The 20,478-nt window shown below is 39.1% G+C and overlaps 1 protein-coding gene across 1 annotated transcript; it reads left to right on the top strand.

The window, feature by feature from the left end:
• Positions 1 to 1,212: 1,212 nt before the first annotated feature.
• Positions 1,213 to 20,419, top strand: nrap (nebulin-related anchoring protein). Its single transcript, XM_072667348.1, has 43 exons — positions 1,213 to 1,284; positions 1,626 to 1,720; positions 1,928 to 2,015; positions 4,763 to 4,867; positions 4,968 to 5,069; positions 5,171 to 5,275; positions 6,072 to 6,179; positions 6,278 to 6,382; positions 6,484 to 6,591; positions 6,678 to 6,785; positions 7,292 to 7,399; positions 7,895 to 8,011; positions 9,116 to 9,220; positions 9,759 to 9,866; positions 10,128 to 10,241; positions 10,399 to 10,497; positions 10,662 to 10,766; positions 10,878 to 10,985; positions 11,113 to 11,220; positions 11,348 to 11,545; positions 11,635 to 11,739; positions 11,835 to 11,933; positions 12,051 to 12,155; positions 12,255 to 12,362; positions 12,489 to 12,800; positions 12,897 to 13,001; positions 14,254 to 14,352; positions 15,021 to 15,125; positions 15,242 to 15,349; positions 15,456 to 15,569; positions 15,687 to 15,884; positions 16,313 to 16,417; positions 16,526 to 16,624; positions 16,733 to 16,837; positions 17,005 to 17,112; positions 17,344 to 17,655; positions 18,106 to 18,210; positions 18,312 to 18,410; positions 18,508 to 18,612; positions 18,707 to 18,814; positions 18,951 to 19,262; positions 19,532 to 19,684; positions 19,868 to 20,419. The coding sequence occupies exons 1-43, from the start codon at positions 1,213 to 1,215 to the stop codon at positions 20,138 to 20,140; spliced, it is 5,508 nt and encodes a 1,835-aa protein (XP_072523449.1). The 3' UTR covers positions 20,141 to 20,419.
• The last annotated feature ends 59 nt before the right edge of the window (positions 20,420 to 20,478 follow it).

Here is a 20,478-nt window from a genome sequence, read left to right on the forward strand (position 1 = left end):
ACCTTTCTACTGGGATTTGATTGCACAGCATTAGGCATAGCGCCAAATAGGTTCATGTTTATCTGCTCCAGAAAGTCCTATTCTATTGACAAGACTCCTCTACAGGGACTAGACAAGCTGTGTGTGTGCTTTTGAAGCAGCAATGGGGGCAACTTAAAGTAGCATTCATTAGAAAGGGTGTACATTTATGTACAATATTTGCATTATTAATAGGCAGATGTTGGTATTTCTCAATTATATGTATTCAGAAATGTCTAATTATAATATTTGTACCGGTTGGAAAGGATTTGCTTCTTAACAAGTTACATTTTACTCAGTTACAGTTAACATTTACAGTTATATAACATTTAGTGTTTTATTTTGGTGAGGGTATATTCACAGACCTCAGAGTGGTTTGGTGTGAAATGTTCTATAGAAGCGGTCACTGTGGTTGGTGTAGAGCACCCTGTGGCAGAATACCGTTTGTTTCAACAATTAACAAGTCCTAACACTACATTGTCCTACCTGTGTAACCTGACATGATTTTCATGTCCATCACATAAATAATTATATGTACATATAATTTCACTAGTGGTTATTAATGGTAAATTATATATTTATTATATTATGAAGAAATTAAACAAATCAGTGCAGGGAGATTTTCTCTACTAGCCAACTCTACTAGCCGACCAGCCCTTACAGTAGCCTATTAAGGCTATCCAGGTTTGTCATATAATGTGGGCCAGGCACGTTGAAAACTCCAACGATGACCGAGCGCGGTAAAAGAAAGCACATAGGTAACTATTACACATGCACCCTGCAAGCACTATGTCATGTCACACCTCTATTTTTGTGCATATCTGGGATATGTGGAGACTGTTGTGACTAAGCTGCCCAAAGGAACAACAATAAATTCAGTATTCAATTACATAGACCCAGTAGCATCTCTACCCCCTCTCAACTAACAGACAGCTGGGCAGCCATTCAGCTGACTGACAGCATCTAATAAAGGGGTGGGACCTTGCATCCAGGTCATGTAATAGACAGAGCTGGCCTGCGAAAGACCAGAGCTAAGTTTAACACAGGTCAGAGAGTGGGACACAAGTGGGAACAGGGGACTGTCTGGGACGTTTCGCCTTTCTGCTCTGTAGCCTATCCAAGAGCACAGATTTTTAGAGAAGTGGTATGGTAAATTGGTTTTCTCTGTAGTGACGGATCCAGTGGGAAATCAACATGAATATTCAAAACTGTGCCAGGTGTGGGTTTGTGGTGTACCCAGCTGAGAAGATCAATCTCATTAGTCAGGTAAGACTGAGCACATAACTCGCGTAAATCGTGAATATGTCTGTGTTAAATATTAAAGGCAAGATTTAAAAAAATAAATAAATACATTTGATTTTTAGGCTACTAAGAGTTTAGTACATTATGATGCCTTTTAAGGCTAGATGAAGATTTAGTTTGTGACAGATGTTGCCCATCACATCACAAATGGGGACAAGACATTATGTAAAATGACCATGTTTGATTTTCAACCATATCTCTGCAAAAATTGAGATGAAATGACAAAATAATATATATTTAGATTTAGTTACAATGGTGGTGGGGGTGGTGATTTCTTCTCTGTCTGTACTCTCTCACTTAAACAGAACTGGCACAAAGCATGCTTTCACTGCGAGGTCTGTAAGATGGTTCTCACCGCCAATAATTTTGTAAGCCATCAGAAGAGGCCGTATTGTCAAGTGTGAGTACATGAAGCCCTTTCCTGATATTTTAAAGAAAATCATTTCCTGGTAATTAAAAAGCATCTATTGCTTCTTTGTTTTTCTGAAGATGGGCCTGTTCATCCACACTGTAAACAGTGCAACTGTGCTTACTGCTGCCCCACAACTAAACCACTGAATCCTCCACTTTCTATTAACTATGCTTGTAATCTGTATATAATTCACAGACATAATCCACGAAACAACACCTTCACTAGCGTCTATGAAACTCCTGTCAACATCAATGCTAAGAAGCAGGCAGAGGCTGTCAGCGAGGTAAGCTTGCAGTTATTTCGCTGATGCTTCAAGCCAGACGGCATTCTTCTTCTTACAATGTACATTTCTTATACATATTATGGTGTACATATGGAGAGAGTTCGATTACATCATAGTTTTATTGGTTGGCAGATTCTCAAACTGAATATGTAAAAGATTGCATAGTTCAGAAATAGTTTAGCTGTGTATGAAAATAAGTAATTTATTCATTTATATAATGTATGTAGAACATGTTACTTTATTAAATCATAAATCCTGTATTAGAAATGGAATGTAAGGATATTTTATTCCAAGTCATTTTGGGCCATTTCTGTTGGTCTAAATGTTCACACATATCAAGGGCTGGCGTTCGTAAATGCTAAGAAGAACTTGAATGTGGTTATGAGTTATATATAAGTTTTATGGTGTCTTAAACCTATATCACTCAAGAATTAATAACAAATCTATAATAATAATAATAATAATAATAATAATAATAATAATACTTTATTCTAAATAAAAGTAAAATATACTAAATAAAAGTTCATTTAAGGTCATTTATCTGTAAGCTTCTTTATGAGAGGGTTGTAAAGTTGTTTTTAGGAGAACTCTGTAGCCCTGGTGACTCTACAGGTTTGGAATGGGCTCTAGCTCTAAGAGCTATTTCTGTAGTGTGACAGCGACATGACACCCCTCTCTAGCCTGCTTCATGCATTTGGTGGTTAAATTTATGCTTCAGGAAAGCAGCCGTTCTCTTTTCCTTCCTCCCTCCCGCTTCTAGCTCTCTCTCTCTCTATCTCTCCTTTTCTCTCTCTCTCTCTCATCTTGGGAGACCCACCTGCTCCTGTCTGTCAGTGCGCTTAAAAGTCTACTCTCTCTGGGTGTACTGAATGTGGCCTATCAAAACTCCATCATGCACATCATTCCCCCACTTCCTGGAAAGACTTGTATGAACACAGATCGTTTTCCAACTTGAAAAGATAGCACTGGTCACATGCTCTGAGCCGGCATCACTTTGTATATCTATCTTAGATCTATGATAACTAGAATTTACTTCCCCAGTCAAGTCACGTTAGTGTTTTAGGGATATGTAAAAATGGATGTTGTAAAGTTTTAAAATTGCGATTATGTTGAACCCCTTGCTTCTACTTACAACTACTCATTATCCCCCATGAATTATTCAGTAATTGTGACATTAGCTTACACCTTTGGCAAAAGGGAGAAAGGTTTTACCACTCCTCCATGCAGAATTCTTTCAGCTGTGTGGCGTTTCAGCTGTAGTTTGTAGACGGATGATATCACATTTTCCTTAAGAGCTCTCTGACACAATAAAGGATTCCTAGTGGTTTCTATGTTGGAGAGCTCTCCAGACCCTACTGCAGAAAAGCAGCCCAAAACCATGACTTTTCCATCTCAGTGCTTAACAGTTGATTTGGATTCTTGTGCTGAAACGCAGTGTCTAGTTTAAACCAAACAGTATTTAGGGCAGTGGTGGCTCAGCGGTTAGAGCGCCGGGCTATCGATAACAAGGTTGTGGGTTCGATTCCCGGGCCCTTTACCCTCTCTGCTTTGAGTGTGTGTACTCACTGCCCCTAGTTCACTAGTGTGTGTGTCTGCATTCACCACCACAGATGAGTTAAATGCGGAGGACACATTTTGCACCAGTGACAAATACGTGCACCTTTACATTTTAACATGTCCTCTGTTACTGTGTCTAAAAATTCAACTTTGGATTAATTTGTCCAGAGCATATTGTTCCAAATGTCCTGGTCTTGGTCTTGGTGTTCTCTAGAAAACAAATGTTTGTGGTCTCTTTCTGATGGTAGATGCTGTACTTTGACTTCAGCTGTAGCACGAGCTACCTGTAGATCCTGTGATGACATTTTAGGATTGTTTAGGATCTGGGATTCTTTACACATTTTGTGGTCTGCTGTTGGACTGAACTAGGACGGCTTGGCCTGGTCATGTTGGCAGTTGTTGCACTTCAGTTTAAATTCTTTCCCAAATGCATCTGCATCTGCAGCCTTCTTTCTGAAGGCCTAAGCTCTTTGGATCTCCCATGGATCTCTCCATGGTACATAACACTCACTTTACCAATCAAGGCCAAACCAAACTAAGCGTCTAAGGTTTTAAATAAGACAGGCTCCTCCAAAATCCCCTCTACTGATGTTCTAATCATGTGCAGCTGATGTGGTGCACCTGATTCTAATGTCAGACATTTGAAGTATTAACAAATGTAGGGATGTCCTAACTTTTTCCTCACAGGAAAATAATATTTTTATTAAATACATTTTCCACATTATTTAATACATTTCTTCAGTTTTATGTGTTTAGTTGTGTTACCTTAATCTATAAAGATGTTAATATATATTTTATATATAATACTATATAAGACATAGGTTTTTACAGGGTGTCCTAACTTTTCCACTTGACTGCAGTTGCTATCTAAAAACAGTGTCTCTAAGGTGGTAACATTACAGGAGAAGTTATGTAGTCACAAGAGTGAAGCAGTTAAGTGGAGGCCCACATACTGCTCCTTAGGCCTAAAGAGATTGTATTCCAAGTATTTCGGGGTGTTCTTATTGGTCAGCTTGTCATGAATGTTCATGCAATGTAAAGAACAGCCGCTCTGCTTAAATCATGCAGAAAAATAGAGATACATGTTTTGGATGGTGATGATACAGGCCCACACAACGTTTTGTATTCAGATCATTTTCATTGCTTGAGCTGAGCGGTGTTAAGTGCCCACACTGTGGTTCTTTTCTTAGATTAAATACAGAGAAGAGGGCGAGCGTTTCATGTCCACGTTCCACTATGACATGAGGTCAAAGGAAATCGAGCAGGCCCGCAAGGCCAGCCAAATGACCAACCAGGTAACAAATCAGTTCTATCCTTTTCAGATCAACTCTTCAAATGTTAAATCCAGGACTACTGAAAGGAAGGAGCTCACACATGCAATAAAATGTCCCCTAGGCTTACCAGTCTGAGTTTTCAGAGCAGCAGTCGTGGTACTCTGGCAGTGTAACAAGCCAGGAGATGGTTCGCGTGACTCAGGCACAGAAGACCATCAGCGATGTAAGTGATCTCGCTCAAAGCTGTGTGTGAATACTGAAGCCCATGTGATGTCTGCAGTCCATGGAAAATGAAGGCACGCACTTCTGTTTACTGTGTCTTAGGTGGAGTACAAACGGGGCCACGATGAGCGAGTTACACAGTTTACTTCTGTGACTGACACACCTGGAATCCTGCATGCTAAGAGTGGAACCTCACTGGCAAGCGATGTATGGACACTTTCTTTTTCTGTTAAAAGGCACCCCCACAGTGGCTTGCACTACACTTTTACTTAACACTTTGCTTAAACAGCTTTCGAAAAGCTTACATTTACATTTATGGCATTTAGCAGACGCTCTTATCCAGAGCGACTTACAAAAGTGCTTTGCTATTTACCCAAAAAAACCTTAGCTAGTTAGAATAGACTAAAATTCAAAGAAACCTCTAAGCTTAGACATTACTAAACACAATACAATAAGCTTAGACCAGTAAATGCTCTTGACAGTACACGGTCAAAAGCACTGATGGTATAAACTGCGGTTGTATTCTCATGACTGAGCTTGTGTCCCAAAGTATTTTGCACATATACTGTTTTACAGATGTATTTTCGAAATGCATATTTGCATATTCGATAAATAGGCCATTTATAGGCAAAGAAGTCAATGCTTGTGTTTACCTAGACAATGCTATATAGGGTCACTTAACCTATTTCTGTTTTTTTTTCTGTTGCCATTTGTCTAAATACCTTTTCATTCCATTTCCAAGAGGTTAACCTATATTAAAAAAGAACATTACTGGGGATTTGAATTTTAAACACAGTAAACAGGTTTGCCTAACCCTTGTGCTGTCTTAAGGGCCAGAAATGACTCACTGCCATGTTTAACAGCAGAGAAACTTGTGCAAGGGGTGATAAAAGGACTAGACAAGGGTCAATCATGTTAAATATATTCTTACTGAAAGTGCACTGCTGCATGCCTCTGCTTGCACATAAGCATATTAGCTAAGCAGTCTGTTTTCAATTAACAGGTAAAGTACACAGAGGGATATGAGCAATCCAAAGGAAAAGGCAGCTTCCCCGCCATGCTCACTCCAGGATATGAAGTGGCCAAGAAAGCCAATACTCTTGCTAGCAATGTAAGCAAACCCCTTAGGGTGCAACCACTGTAGAACCTTGTCCTAATATAAATGATGACAACAGTTTCCAGCTGTTTGAGTATGTAATTTATTTTCAGGTGGAGTATAAGAAGGGGCATGAGGAGAGGGTGTCGAAGTACACCACTGTGACAGATACCCCTGAAGTGCTCCTGGCCAAAAGCCAAGGGAGAATTTCAAGTGACGTAAGCACAAGCTTACTGCCACATTCATTCATCTCATCTCATCTTTTTAAATTATGTAGATATGAAATCTACAGATATTCATTTTTACCCATGATCAACAGTTTGTCTACACTGAAGATTATGAACAGCAGCGAGGCAAAGGGAGCTTCCCTGCCCATGTCACTCCTGGATACCAAATGGTTAAGAAAGCAAATGAAATGGCTAGCAAAGTAAGTAAGGATGTGCACATTATTTGCATTACCTTTCACACTGATATGTCCCCAAATGCACAAAGTTAACTGCCTGTGTTGTGTAGGTGAAGTACCAGCAGAAGTATGAGCAAGAGATAAAGGGTAAAGCCAGCACAGATGCTGGAGCTGCTGAGTTTGTGCTGGCTAAAGAGAATGCTGAGAAGTTCAGCCAGGTAATACACTTCATTCAAAATGTTCTCCACGATTTGATATATTGTTTGGAATAATTGTTACTTATTACTCATACATATAAAATATATATTTTAGATATCTATTACTGTATATTTATCTTATATTTCACTTTGGCCCTTGGTGCATATGATGTGCTACTTTAAGTTGCCAATAGGTTCAATAGGAGTCTCTGAAGCAGCTAAACACAAACCTACTGCCAGGCATGGGCTAGAGGGGTATAAGGCCAGTGAAACTGTGTTCTCTGGAATAATGGTGCTTCCTTGAAATAGGAATATTTATATTCCTTGAATAGAAAGCTTTCCCTGGGCAGTAGAAACAGTTTCTCCATCTAAATCAGGATACATTCTTTTTAATAGCCTTGATTTCAGAAGAAATAATACACGAGCAGGTGTTCCAGTACTTTTGTTTATATAGTGTTTCTCATTAACAGTGTTTTTGTGAGTGCAGTACATCATCATCAAGTGTATGTATGTGTGGGTTCTTGCAGCATGCCTATACTGAGGGATATGAACAGCAGAGAGGCAAAGGAAGCTTTCCTGCTATGATCACTCCTGGATACCAGATTGCCAAGAAAGCCAATGACATTGCCAGTGATGTGAGTATAGGTGTATATACATATTTATATGACAGTATCCTGTGTTTTTATTGAGGGCATAAGAACTTTAACATCTATTTCCATTTACCTATCACCCCAAATATGTGCTGCACATTAATTCTCAATAGGAATATATTCTTTCTGTTACATAAAAATAAAGGTATTCGTTGTAACTGATAGTCCTACTGAGTCTATCTATATCACAACTACCTGAAAAAGAGAACCACATCTATCAAAAACACACTCCTCTTTTCATGCTGCCCTTTCTGGGTGGGATTTCTACTCCAGGGGAATCAATCTTACTGTCATAACTGCCAGCCAGGAATCCAGTGTTGTCACTCCAAAAGCTCCCAGCAGACAGATATAGTCATACCTCTGGAGTGTATTGTTGAGCATGTGTGTGTTTGTTCACACCAGGGGAATGCAGTCTGACATTAGCATTGTTGTTTTTGAACAGCACTAACCCTGTTCCCTCTCTCCATTTTTAACCTATAGCTGAAATATAAGAAGGACCTGAAAAAGATGAAGGGTTCCTCTGCCTATCACTCCCTGACAACTGATGACAACCTGACTCTGAAGAACGCCTGCAAGATCAATAAGATTGTCAGCGAGGTGAGGTTCTGAGGGTTTTAATAAGCGTCATAGTCAGTGAAACTGCACCATAATTGTATCCATGACATAAAAGCTAGAACTTGTTAAAACTTAAAAAAGCCCTAATTATAATAATAATAATAACAATTTTATGTACGTATGTATGTATGTATGTATGTATGTATTTATATAGTGCTTTTCAGAGAAAATTTGCATCCCAAAGTGATGCACATAAAAAGAGAAATGTAAAAATAAATGTTCAAAATAATTATGGAAAAAGTAGTAATAATAATAAAAAAAAGAGAGAATAAGGTTTATAGTTAGGTTAATAATTAGGTTTTTAAAAACAATTGTGATGTTATTTATATTGCTTGGTGGGGAACATTACATTGAATTATATCTTTAATATTGGTGTATTTTTTCATATTGTGTTTGTCAACATTTTATGGAAGCTATGAACCACTCAAGGTTGTGCCTTACAGTGATGTTACTTCAGTTAGGAGATTTAAGTACTGCATTTTGAGTCATAACAACAACCATCAACCACAGTAAAATCACTGCTACACAGTTTATAGTCTCTCATAGCTAATAGTTCAATGCTTAGGGCACACTTAATGTTTATGGAAGATCAACGTATCCTCGTACATCATGAGCCATCGAGTTGTACTGCCATTGTGAGGACAAGCATTAACACCAAAACCAGACCTTCGGATAATACTGTAGATGACAGAGACGATTAAAAAAAGCCATCGGTCATGAGCTCAGTCAGACACAAAGGCTCCAGGCCTGTGTTGTTTTCATGGTACACATGGCTCTTCTGCTGAGCTCAGCTCCTCTCACAGAGAACTCCAAGCATGGAGACAGACAACAAAAATGGCCTATAAACATGACATCACTGCCCAGAGATGGCAACCTAGACTTCGGTCTAAATTCCTCTGTTGATGCCTGATGATACCCTACCATTGTGTGAGTCAGATTTATCTTTAGGGGTTAAAGGGCGAAGTGAGGGGTGTGAAGGTCACTGCTAGAGTTTCAGGGTGTTGCCTCATTGCACGTATGAAATCCAGTGTATGGTATCAGCTTATAAGGTTGCAAGTGCTGCAGCTAATTTTCCCCTTCTATCAGGTTGAGTACAAGAAGGACCTCGAGAACACAAAAGGGCACAGCATCAACTACTGCGAAACACCACAGTTTAAAAATGTGTCCAAGATCGCGCAGTACACCAGTGATGTGAGTATGCCATCTATGATGTGACTGCTCAACGAGTGAGAGCACTTTCTATATTTAAGTGAGATGGTGGGCTATGTAGGGCTCATTCGCTTGCTCAGTTGGTATTCACTGTCATAGAATTGCAGTGCCATAATGATTTAGAGTATGTAAATTTCATCCACACTAATGGATGCATTCAGCTACTTCAAGCTGCCCCCATTGTTTTACACAGATGAGCAAATGCACTCACACAGCATGTCTAGTCCCTGTTAGCAATAGGATGGAACAAGAACGTACTGGAGACTGCTGCTTTCTGTTGCTTTCTGCCCCCTGGTTGGAGTAGAGATGTGTGAGTGTGAAGAACCTTTTAAAGGTTAATGGAAACTTTGCTTGATGTAAAGGTTCTTTACCAATTTAAAGGTTCTTCACACTCACACATCTCTGTTAAAGGTGGGTCATATATGGCATAACCTTATAGGATATGACATGGAGGCTCAATAATAAAAATGTTGCAGGTATTGAATCACCAAGTCTTTTATTTCCATGTGTGTGATTGCAGAATAAATATAAGGAGAAGTATACCAATCACATGAAGGGTCACTATGAGGGAACTGGAATGGACAAGAAAACTGCACATGCCATGAAAGTCAGAAACCTGGCCAGTAATGTAAGTTTTATCACTGTTATTCATTGACTTTTCATCCTGTTTGGCATGATGGTCACGTTAAATTGTGATCAAATGCATGTGCAGGAATTAATTAATTAATGGAGTGCTGTAAAATCACTGCTATGTTCCATTTATAGTTTATAGTTGATCAACTTTATAGTTGATAAACTTTATTATTATTAAATAACAATTACACTGACAAATTTAGTCAAATTTAGTCAAATTCAGTCAGTGTGTTATCTTTAATGTCTTTCATTTCAGATTGCATACAAGTCAGAGTATGAGCAGGAAAAGACAGAGCAGGGAGAATACAACTACCCCGCTGACATCACCCCGTCTTATCAGACCCAGAAGAAACTGGAGCCTCTGAAAGACGTGAGTGTGCTTAATGTATGAATTAATGAGTGACATTGAATTTTGAAAGGCACTTCAATGTGCCAAGGAAGCAGATGACCCTGGTGATTGATAATGTAGCTAATAGTACTATAACTACTTAACAGCTGTCTGATTATATTCTTCTGTACATGTACAGAAAAATTACAGACAGCACATTGACAAGCTGAAGTACAGCCAGGTGACAGACACTCCAGATATTATTCAAGCTCGAATCAATGCTCAGCAGCTTAGTGATGTAAGTATTGAGCTCTTATCCCAGCAGTGAAATCTTCATGTATGTAATGTATATTATATGTATGATATATATGTATGTATATATATATATATATATATATATATATATATATATATATATATATATATATATAGTGTAATCACATAACATACTGTCTTGTGTAGGTAAACTACAAAGCCAACTATGAGAAAACTAAGACGCAGTACACCTTAGCTCAAGACATGCCTGAGCTGCAGAAGGCCAAAGCCAATGCAGAGCTCATCAGTGATGTGAGTTCCTACCATAATAAAAACAATAAAAAAAAATAATAATAATACTTCTAGTTTCAGAAGTTAAAAGTGGTGTGTTTATTGCATTGTTGACTCTCTCCATGGTCACAGATCAAGTATAAAGAGGACTGGGAGAAAAATAAGTCTAAAGTATATGATATTGGTGTGGACACGCTGACCTTCAAAGCTGCCAAAGCCTCTCGAGATCTGGCCAGTGATGTAAGCAAATGTTTACATTATTCATATGAAACTTCTGCTTTAATATGGTGCTTCATTGCCAGACTGATTGGAATAATCTTATGAAAGCCAACAAAGATGACAAACCAGTCCCACATGACTCTTGCAGATCAAATATAAAGAATCATTTGCAAAGGACAAGAACAAAGCAGTGGGTGTGAATATGAGTGACTCCAAGACCCTCCACTGCCTCCAAGTGGCAAAGCTGAACAGTGAGGTAAACATTCATTGACCATTGGAAAAAACAATCACAGGAGCAAAATTATTATTATTATAGTCTCCTTACATTAATTCACAAGTAAAAAAGCTAATATTAGTCACCTTCATGCTCCACATCCCTATAGATTGCCTATAAGAAGGACTCAAAGGAAACTCAGACTAAGTTTAACCTGCCTAAGGACATGGTGAATCTAAGCCATGCGAAGAAGGCCCAGGCACTGGCCAGTGATCTGGACTACAGGAAGAAGCTCCACGAATACACCATCCTGCCTGATGACATTAAAGTTCAGCAGGCCAAGAAGGCCTACAACCTGCAGAGTGATGTAAGACTGGGAGACAACATACAATAGCCTAAAGGAACTGTTTTGTCACTGCAGTGCACCTCATAAGGACTGGTGTTTTACCCTAATAGAACAAGTACCGCTCTGACCTGATCTGGATGAAGGGAGTGGGCTGGGAGGCCGAAGGCTGTCTGGATGTTGAACAGGCCAGAAAGGCTGGAGAGCTTCTGAGTGATGTAAGTTGTGTGCACATGTGTGAAGGGTTGTGTGTTTGAGAATGATATTTTGAGTGTATTTCTTCAACTGACAACTCTACAACTCTCCCCTGCAGAAAAAGTATCGTCAGAAGGTTGATAGTGTAAAATTCACCCAGGTGGCCGACACTCCCTCCATACAACACGCCAAAAGGAGCCAGGAACTACAGAGTGATGTTAGATACTGATTTTTAAATATTTTGTTTATCATACTTTGTTTCCTTTCTTTTAAACAAGCAATTCACAAAATTATCAAATCATTTAGTGTCTGACTGGTCTTTGCTCATTCTCAGCTGACATACAAGGCAGGTACAGAGCAGATCATCCATCAGTACACTGTGAGCAAAGACGAGCCTCTCTACAAGCAAGCCAAAGCTAATGCAGAGCTTCTCAGCAACGTATGAGCTCATTACCCAACGTGTTGTTTATTTGTACATGAAATAAAAAGCTAGAAGGCTTTAAGATTATGAACAAAATATGTATTTTGTGCTCTTCAGAAATCATACAAGAGTAACTGGGAGGCCCAGAGGGAGAAGGGCTTTGAGCTGAGTATGGATGCACTGTCTATCCTCACAGCCAAAGCTAAGAGGGATCTTGCCAGTGATGTGAGTGATCACAACCATCACAATTCAAAAGACCCTTTTTTGTTAGTATTGTTGAAAAAAAAAGCTATTTCTGTGAAACATGTCCTTCTTCTCTATTAAATTTTCCTTTTTTTCATTGGCCTACAGGTGAAGTACAAGCAGCAATATGAGATGACAAAGGGGAAGATGATCGGTGTGAAAACTGTCTCAGATGATTCTCAGATGGCCCATTCAGCTCTGGCCTCTAAGCTCCAGAGTGACCTTAACTATAAGAAGGAGTATGAGGATAGTAAGACCAAGTACAGTGCCTCGCTTGATATGATGACCATCAGCCATGCTAAAAAGGCCCAAGATCTGGCCACAGACACCAACTACAGAACTTTCCTGCACGAGTACACCACCCTGCCCAGTGACATGAAGGTGGAGTGGGCCAAGAAAGCCTATGGCCAACAAAGTGATGTAAGAGTCAGATTTAACAAACACATATTCTTTCATGATTGATATGCATACATTCTTTGTTTGTACAAGTACACTGAGAATCTGTTTCTTCCTTAGAAAAAGTACCGGTCAGATCTAAACTGGATGAAAGGTGTGGGCTGGGAAACCACCGGATCTCTTGATGTGATGCAGGCTAGGAAGGCTAGTGATCTGGCTAGTGAGGTACAGATTAACATTATCATGTTCACTTTTTCTGGACTCTCATAAATTACTATAAAAATCCTGATACACCACTTTGTGTAGTCTAACCAGAGACCAGAACACATACTCCTAAAAAAAAACAGGTGCTTTAAATGGTTCTTGAAGGGATGCCATAGTAGAACCAGTTTTGGATCTATAAAGAAACATGTTTGTAATAGAAATGTGTGGAGAACCTTTTAAAGGAGTCAAGAAGCATTGCTTGATGTAAAGGTTCCTTACCAAGCACACTAGCACATCCCTATTACAAACATTCTTCTTTATGGAACCAAAAGTGGTTCCTCTATGGCACCTCTCAAGGAACTATTCGGAGCACCTTTATTTTTAAGTGTATGAGTTATGTAAGTTCTGATTAAGTCGTTGATTACAGTATTTTTTTAGTAATGTTTTATACTTTTCAGCTCAATTCAGTCAGGTAGTAGCATTTTATAAGCAGTTAAAGTCAAAATGTAATTTATGTGAAGCACAGTTTGGAACTTTTGCATGGCTGCATTAAATAACACATTTTTCAAACAATTTCATGACATGACTGACATGATTTGAGTTGGGGAAATAACCCATTTATAAGTAAGTTAGAACTGACTGGCAGGTTTATGATTAAGACCATATTTTGTGAAAGGGAATCATTTTAAGAAATGTAGGAACTCTGTTTGACCTAAAAAAAATCTCTTACTCAGCAAATGGCAAATACAGTACCCATGAGAACTACATACTCCATGCAACCTTCAGCTGATGTTAATTTAGACCATTAAAAAGCCATTATGAAAATTCACAGTCACAGTCTTACATAATATACTGAAATGAACAGACAAATTGGCATAATTGAAATGAATTAGACCAAACAAAACTTTTATAATACTTATTACTGGTTCATACTGGTGAATTTGTATTATCGCCCTCCTTAACTGCAGTTATGACTATCATCAGTCATGCTTTACTCAAAATAAAAACTCTTTTAATAGAACTGTTAAAGTAGGAGGGTACATGCCTGGGTTGATATTTCTAAGGAACATATTTCATCAGTGTGGAATGTCAAGAATACACAGTAAAATATAACAAGTAGCCTATATGTATATATTTAAAATATGGTCACATAATGTGTACGTCTTGGGCAACATCCATGCCTGAGTTGCTCCTATAAATAACACACATTCTAATTAGACTGCAGTAATGAACTGGGCAGATAAATCTCTGACGTGTCTCATGTGTGTTCCAGAAAAAGTACCGGCAGCATGTTAGTGCTCTGAAGTTCACCAGCGTGGAGGACACACCAGAGATGGTGCAGGCCAAACTCAGCAATAAGCTGGCACTAGACGTAAGCAAATATATATATATATATATATATATATATATATATATATATATATATATATATACATATATATATATATAATATATATATATATGTATACTGGAGACTTAAGTAATTTAAAGGACCTGTATGTATTTTGTTTATATATATATAAATGTTTCTTTTTATATTTGTGTGGGTGTATGTGCAAAAAAAAACATGGATGGCTGTCCCGAATTGTGCGTCATTTAAAAGCAGTTCACTCTGCAGCACTCTTTTTTTAACTTGAAAATGGGTTGAGCTAAACTGCTGTAAGATGAACCGGTGGATATACACTATGTGTCCAAATGTTTGTGGACACCCCTTCTAATTAATGCTGTCAGCTATTTCAGGTTGCATCCTTTGCTGACACAAATATGTAACTGCACACACAGCTTGTCCCTGAAGTATTGTCAATAATAAAATCTCAACAATAAAATCTATTGGCGCCATTTCCAATGCCAGGCGTGGGCTAGAGGAGTATAAAGCCCTCTAACATTAAGCTGTGGAGCAGTGAAACTATGTTCATTGGAATGATGGTGCTCCATCCAATACTTTTTTCTGTAGCATAGTAGCTTTACATGAACTGTATGAACTGAGGAGTGGATGGAACTTTAAATACAGACTATATCAGGCTTTTTTTCATCATGCAGAGGCTGTACAGAGAGAAGGGAGAGAGTGAGAAGCACAATTACACACTGACAGGAGATCTGCCAGAGCACATGCAGGCCAAGATGAATGCTATGAACATTAGCGAGGTGAGTTTCTAGCACATCTGTTTTAGGAAATGCCTATAAAAGCAGCAATATATAGGCACCTGTATCCAACTTCATATTCAATTGTGTTTAATGTATTTCACTAACATCTCGTACAGTCACGATACAAAGAGTCATGGATGAAGCTCAGAGATGCAGGCTACAAGCTGCGCTTGGACGCAATTCCATTCCAGGCTGCCAAATCCTCAGCAGAGATGATCAGTGATGTAAGAATGGTGGCCTTGTTCTTATTCTTTGTCCTTATCTTTCCTTTGGACTGATTCTCTGTGAGCATTTGAAAAGTAACCAATCTCTATAATCTCTACTGTTCAGCAAAAGTACAAAGAGGAGTTTCAGAAGATGAAGGGTAAGATGATCGGCCTGAAAGGACTCCAGGATGACATTAACATTGCCCACTCAGTGCATGCTACCCAGCTACAGAGCGATGTAAGTATACTTATGGAGCAAACAACAAGACTGACTGTCACTTCAAAAGAGACATGAACAGGGCAAATGCATTCAGCTTCAGTTTTGCAGAAATTATCTCTCACATTCTTTCTCCAGATCAAATATAAGAAGGACTCTACTAAGGTACACTCTCAGTTCCACCTACCGATGGACATGCTGGAAGTGGCCCATGCTAAGAAGGCCCAGGCTTTGGTCAGTGATCAGGACTACAGACTAACCCTGCACAACTACACTGCACTGCCTGATGACCTGAAGGTGCAGGCTGCCAAGAGAGCTTATACTCTGCAGAGTGAGGTAAACTTGAATCTTTTAAAGCATAATATAATGACTTATTATCATTTAAACATTTTGTCATTTAATACTATAGAACTACTATGAGAGCACCTCAAACTGGCTTTGTTGATCCCAATGATTGGCATGGGCTAGAGGGGTATAAAGCCCCCCAGCACTGAGCTGATGGTACACGATCATCCACAATTCTAACCTGACTAACACTCTTGTCATCAAATGCAATCAAATCCTGACAGCAATGCTCCAAAATCAACAAATCAACAAAAGCAGGATAAACCTTTTTAAATACTTGTGAATTTAGAAGAAACAATGAATGAGCCAGTGTCCACACACTTTTGTCCATAAAATGTGAATGTGAAATGTAAATGATAGTACGGAACATAATTACCATGTTTGCAGTTTTTCTTAGCAATGCTTTGTGTGTTTAACAGAAAGCCTACCGTTCTGATCTGAACTACCTTCGTGGGGCGGCCTGGATCGCCACCGGAGCCTTACAAATCGAAGGCTCCAAACATGCTACACAACTGATCAGTGATGTATGTCATTCTGGCCTTATGTTCAAATATAGTCATATAAATCTCTTCAAAAATATGAAAAAAAACCCAGCAATCTAATGTTGTCTTTCTCTTTTCTTCATTCAACAGAAAAAGTATCGTCAGCAGCCTTACACGTTTAAACATACATCCATCACAGACTCTCCAGACATTGTTCACGCCAAATTCAGCAACAAGATCACCAATGAGGTATGTGGACTTTAGCCTTTAGATCTGATATCCTGACAGCTTCAGTTCTTTGAGGCCCAGATAAAACAGAAAGCCATTGTTGTATGTGTTTTGATCTGCTGCCCACAGCGCCTGTACAAAGAAAAGGGTGAGAACTCCAGACATAACTACACAATCACAGCTGAGAGGCCGGAAATCACCCAGGCCAAGATCAACGCAGCTAATTTCAGTGATGTAAGCCATTCAGACCATCTTCACTACAATTCCAACTTTCTATAGTTTAATGTTTAAAATAATTTAAATTATTTTATACACTTATAAAAAAAAGGGCTTGGCTCCTGAAATGATGTAAAGCAGCTTTTTGAGTTTTGGATGATTAACTATGTGCGTTCTTGTTGTAGACCAAGTACAAAGAGTCATGGCACACACTGAGAGCGCAAGGCTATAAACTCACCATGCAGGACATCCCCTTCCAGGCAGCCAAAGCATCTACAGACATTGCCAGTGATGTAAGAAAATCCCTGCTAATTTTACACCTTCTGTAAACATCTACAGACATAGACAGCAATGTTCTCCATTCTGTAACTCAACCAGAGCCTGACTTGCATGCAAGCTTCAAAACTACACTTTTACTTAATATATAGAGTACTGTGCAAGTCGACTCCTGTCTGAGTGCTCAGACAGATAGAAAAAAATTCATGTCTTTTATATGATTGCACTGCACTTGCATCTGTCCATAGTACCAGTACAAGCACAACCACATCCTGGAGAAAGGCAAGCACATAGGTGCGCGGAGCATCATGGATGACACCCACCTCCTACACTGCATGCAGACAGCACACCTGCAAAGTGATAAGAATTACCGCAAAGATGCCATTGCAACCAGTGGCCAATATCACTTGGGACTGGACCTGGTCAACCTGGTCCATGCTAAGAAAGCCCAGGCACTGGCCAGTGACCAGGACTACAAGACCCACCTCCATTCCTACACTGTCCTGCCTGATGACATAAAGGTGCAGTGGGCCAAGAAGGCATATGAGTTGCAGAGCCAGGTAGGTTTGTGGATGAAAAGAGTTGTGTCTTATTTGTACATATAACATATCTGCACACAGCAATTGTAGAAAAAATTAAAAATCTTTATTGCAAGTCATTTTTTAGCATTTCTACTGGCCCATTAACCATGAAATTCTGACACAATGTAAAGAACTGACATAAAAATGATGCCAATAAATAAAAAACAGCAAAAATGGAGATACAAGGCTTTTGTGTGACAGTGCCAAAATATTTTATTAACATCAACATTTTGTCTTTCAATTTACTTTTTGTATTATTATTTTTTGGTTATTTTTGGTTATATTTGATCAATTCAATTCATGTCACAATTCACACATTTAGATCATATCAATTGAAATAGTTTTTCAATATCCATATAAATACTGAAAAGAACAGTATTGGTTACTGTTATGAAATGTAAGCCAAAAACTTTTATTTTTTTAACCCAGAATGCGTACAAGTCAGATTTGAACTTCATGAAGGGAGTGGCATGGGATTCAATTGGAGCTCCTCAACTAGAATCTGCAAAGAAAGCTGGAGAGCTCATCAGTGATGTGAGTCCATGCTGACAGAGCTACTGTCACAAGTATATATTAATATGAAGAAAATGGACATACTTGTTAAAGCAAGGCACTCTCTTACTTTGTTCTTGCAGAAGAAGTACCGTCAGCTACCTGACAGGCTGAGGTTTACCCAGATTGCTGACTCACCTGATATCATCCATGCCAAGAACAGCTACATGCAGTGTAGCGAGGTATGTCCAAAAGTAAAACACTGATGTGAAGAACTGATCAAAAAGAGCAGTATATGTATCAGGATATAGTTCTGACCTGCTACTACCTACATTTCAGAGGCTGTACAAGTCTGGAGATTCTGAGTCCATGCATAAATACACCTTACCTCCTGATCACCCTGACTTCATCAGAGCAAAGACGAACGCTCAGCAGATCAGTGATGTATGAGACGTTTTAAAAACGCCTTGTTTTTAAATAGGAACCTTTTAGATCTGACAAATTTAACTCATCCTCTATCTTGTGTTTCACCCTACAGAAAGTTTACAAAGCGTCAGGAGACCAGGTGAAGTCAGCAGGCTATGACTTGAGGCTAGATGCCATTCCCTTCCAGACGGCCAAGGCCTCTAGAGAAATCGCTAGTGATGTGAGTTATGATAACATGCATTAATCTCAAATAGTTTTACATTTTTGTTTGCTTGGTCTCAATAAAAATAGTCATCAATAAAAAAATCTGAATGGACAGAATTCGGACTGACCTGATGTTCCATATTATGCAACAGTTCCGCTATAAGGAAGCCTTTGTGAAGCAGAAGGGTCAGCAGGTGGGTCTTCTCAGTGTGGAGGACGACCCCAGAATGAGGCACTCGCTGGCTGTAGGCAAGTTGCAGAGCGACAATGAGTACAAGAAGCAGTTCCAGGAGACCCGCTCTCAGTTTAAGATCCATGCAGACCAGCCTGAATTTCTGCAAGCCAGAAAGAGCCAGGCTCAGGCCAGTGACCTCAGCTACCGCCAGCGCCTCCACAACTACACTTGTGATCCAGAGCAGCTCAACTTTAAACACGCCAAACAGGCCTACAAGCTACAGAGTGATGTGAGTGGGACATTTTCAGTTTGATGGACATGTGTATTATTAACACGAATAAAACAAAACAAGAATAACCCAGAATGTCTAGAATTGTTCATGAACAATAATTTATTGTACTACTATTTTGATCATAAACTCCTCCTTACATATTTACTAGTTCTGGATTGGACTCTTAAAAAAGTTAAGTTAAAAAACTTTCTGGCTTGTTGGCTTTTTTGAGTAGTAGATAATGGACTCTGACAGTAGTTCTGCTGTGGACCAATGTGTGTTTGCAGGTGAAATATAAGTCAGACCTAAACTGGATAAAGGGAGTTGGTTGGACCCCTCCGGGCTCTCATAAGGTAGAGATGGCTCGGAGGGCAGCAGAACTTGGCCTGGCTGAGGGAGTGGACACTGAGGAAGCTATCGCAAAGTACCAGCAACTGATGGTAAGACCTAAACTTGAATTTGGGGGGAAAATCAGCAAAAAACTTAATCATGAATGTAATTTAGCAGAAGTGGCAAAAGTCCATTCTTCTAAACATTACTGTATTCGAGACATTATTATTATTCTTAAACTGTTTTTGATGTCTACTCACTTTCTTCTTTTCTGCTCTTTTGTCCTCTTTCAGATGTTCCAGCGTGAGCAGCAGTTGCTGGAGCAGCAGAAGGACTTCTCGGATCAAGTGGAAACCCAAGAACACGTCCAGCAGTCTGTGGTCAATCCGGATGCCATGGAGATCCTCCATGTGAAAAGGAAGAAGACCATCCACACTACTTTCAAACAAGCAAAGACTATAACATCGCAGTCTGTAACATCTCACTCTTCTACAAACCAGTCCACAGAGAGCCAGCACAGGTCAATTACAGAGAAGTCCACTGATAACAAATCTATAACAATGTAAGCCCAGATTTTATATATAGGATGCCATGTTGAGCCTGGCGTTCCTTACCAGTAGATAGTGAGACTGAAGCAGATTTATGCAAAGACAAGGAATGGACTGTGTATGTGAATAACAGAATGATGAAGAGATAAGGACAGAGTGCATAATTGAAATTTGTATGTGCCTAATGGTCATTTAGGGCGGATATTAATTGGGAATGCAAAAGATGGTTGAGACGTTTTGGAAAGTGTATCGGGCAGGTGCAAAAAGGATGAACTTGTTTAGTGTTCCTGTAGTGGAGACATGCGTGCCTTTTTTTGGTTTTTCTTAACCAATGAATTTTGCCACTTCATTTAAGA

The sequence above is a fragment of the Salminus brasiliensis genome, chromosome 22 (assembly GCF_030463535.1).
Source record: "Salminus brasiliensis chromosome 22, fSalBra1.hap2, whole genome shotgun sequence".
Taxonomy (NCBI): domain Eukaryota; kingdom Metazoa; phylum Chordata; class Actinopteri; order Characiformes; family Bryconidae; genus Salminus; species Salminus brasiliensis.

Excerpts from the sequence above, each read along its gene's own strand:
- nrap (XM_072667348.1), top strand. The coding sequence starts at position 1,213 with ATGAATATTCAAAACTGTGCCAGGTGTGGGTTTGTGGTGTACCCAGCT. Across the intron at positions 10,498-10,661 it reads ATGCTCAGCAGCTTAGTGAT|GTAAACTACAAAGCCAACTA; the intron begins GTAAGTATTGAG and ends TGTCTTGTGTAG. Across the intron at positions 11,934-12,050 it reads GCCAGGAACTACAGAGTGAT|CTGACATACAAGGCAGGTAC; the intron begins GTTAGATACTGA and ends GCTCATTCTCAG.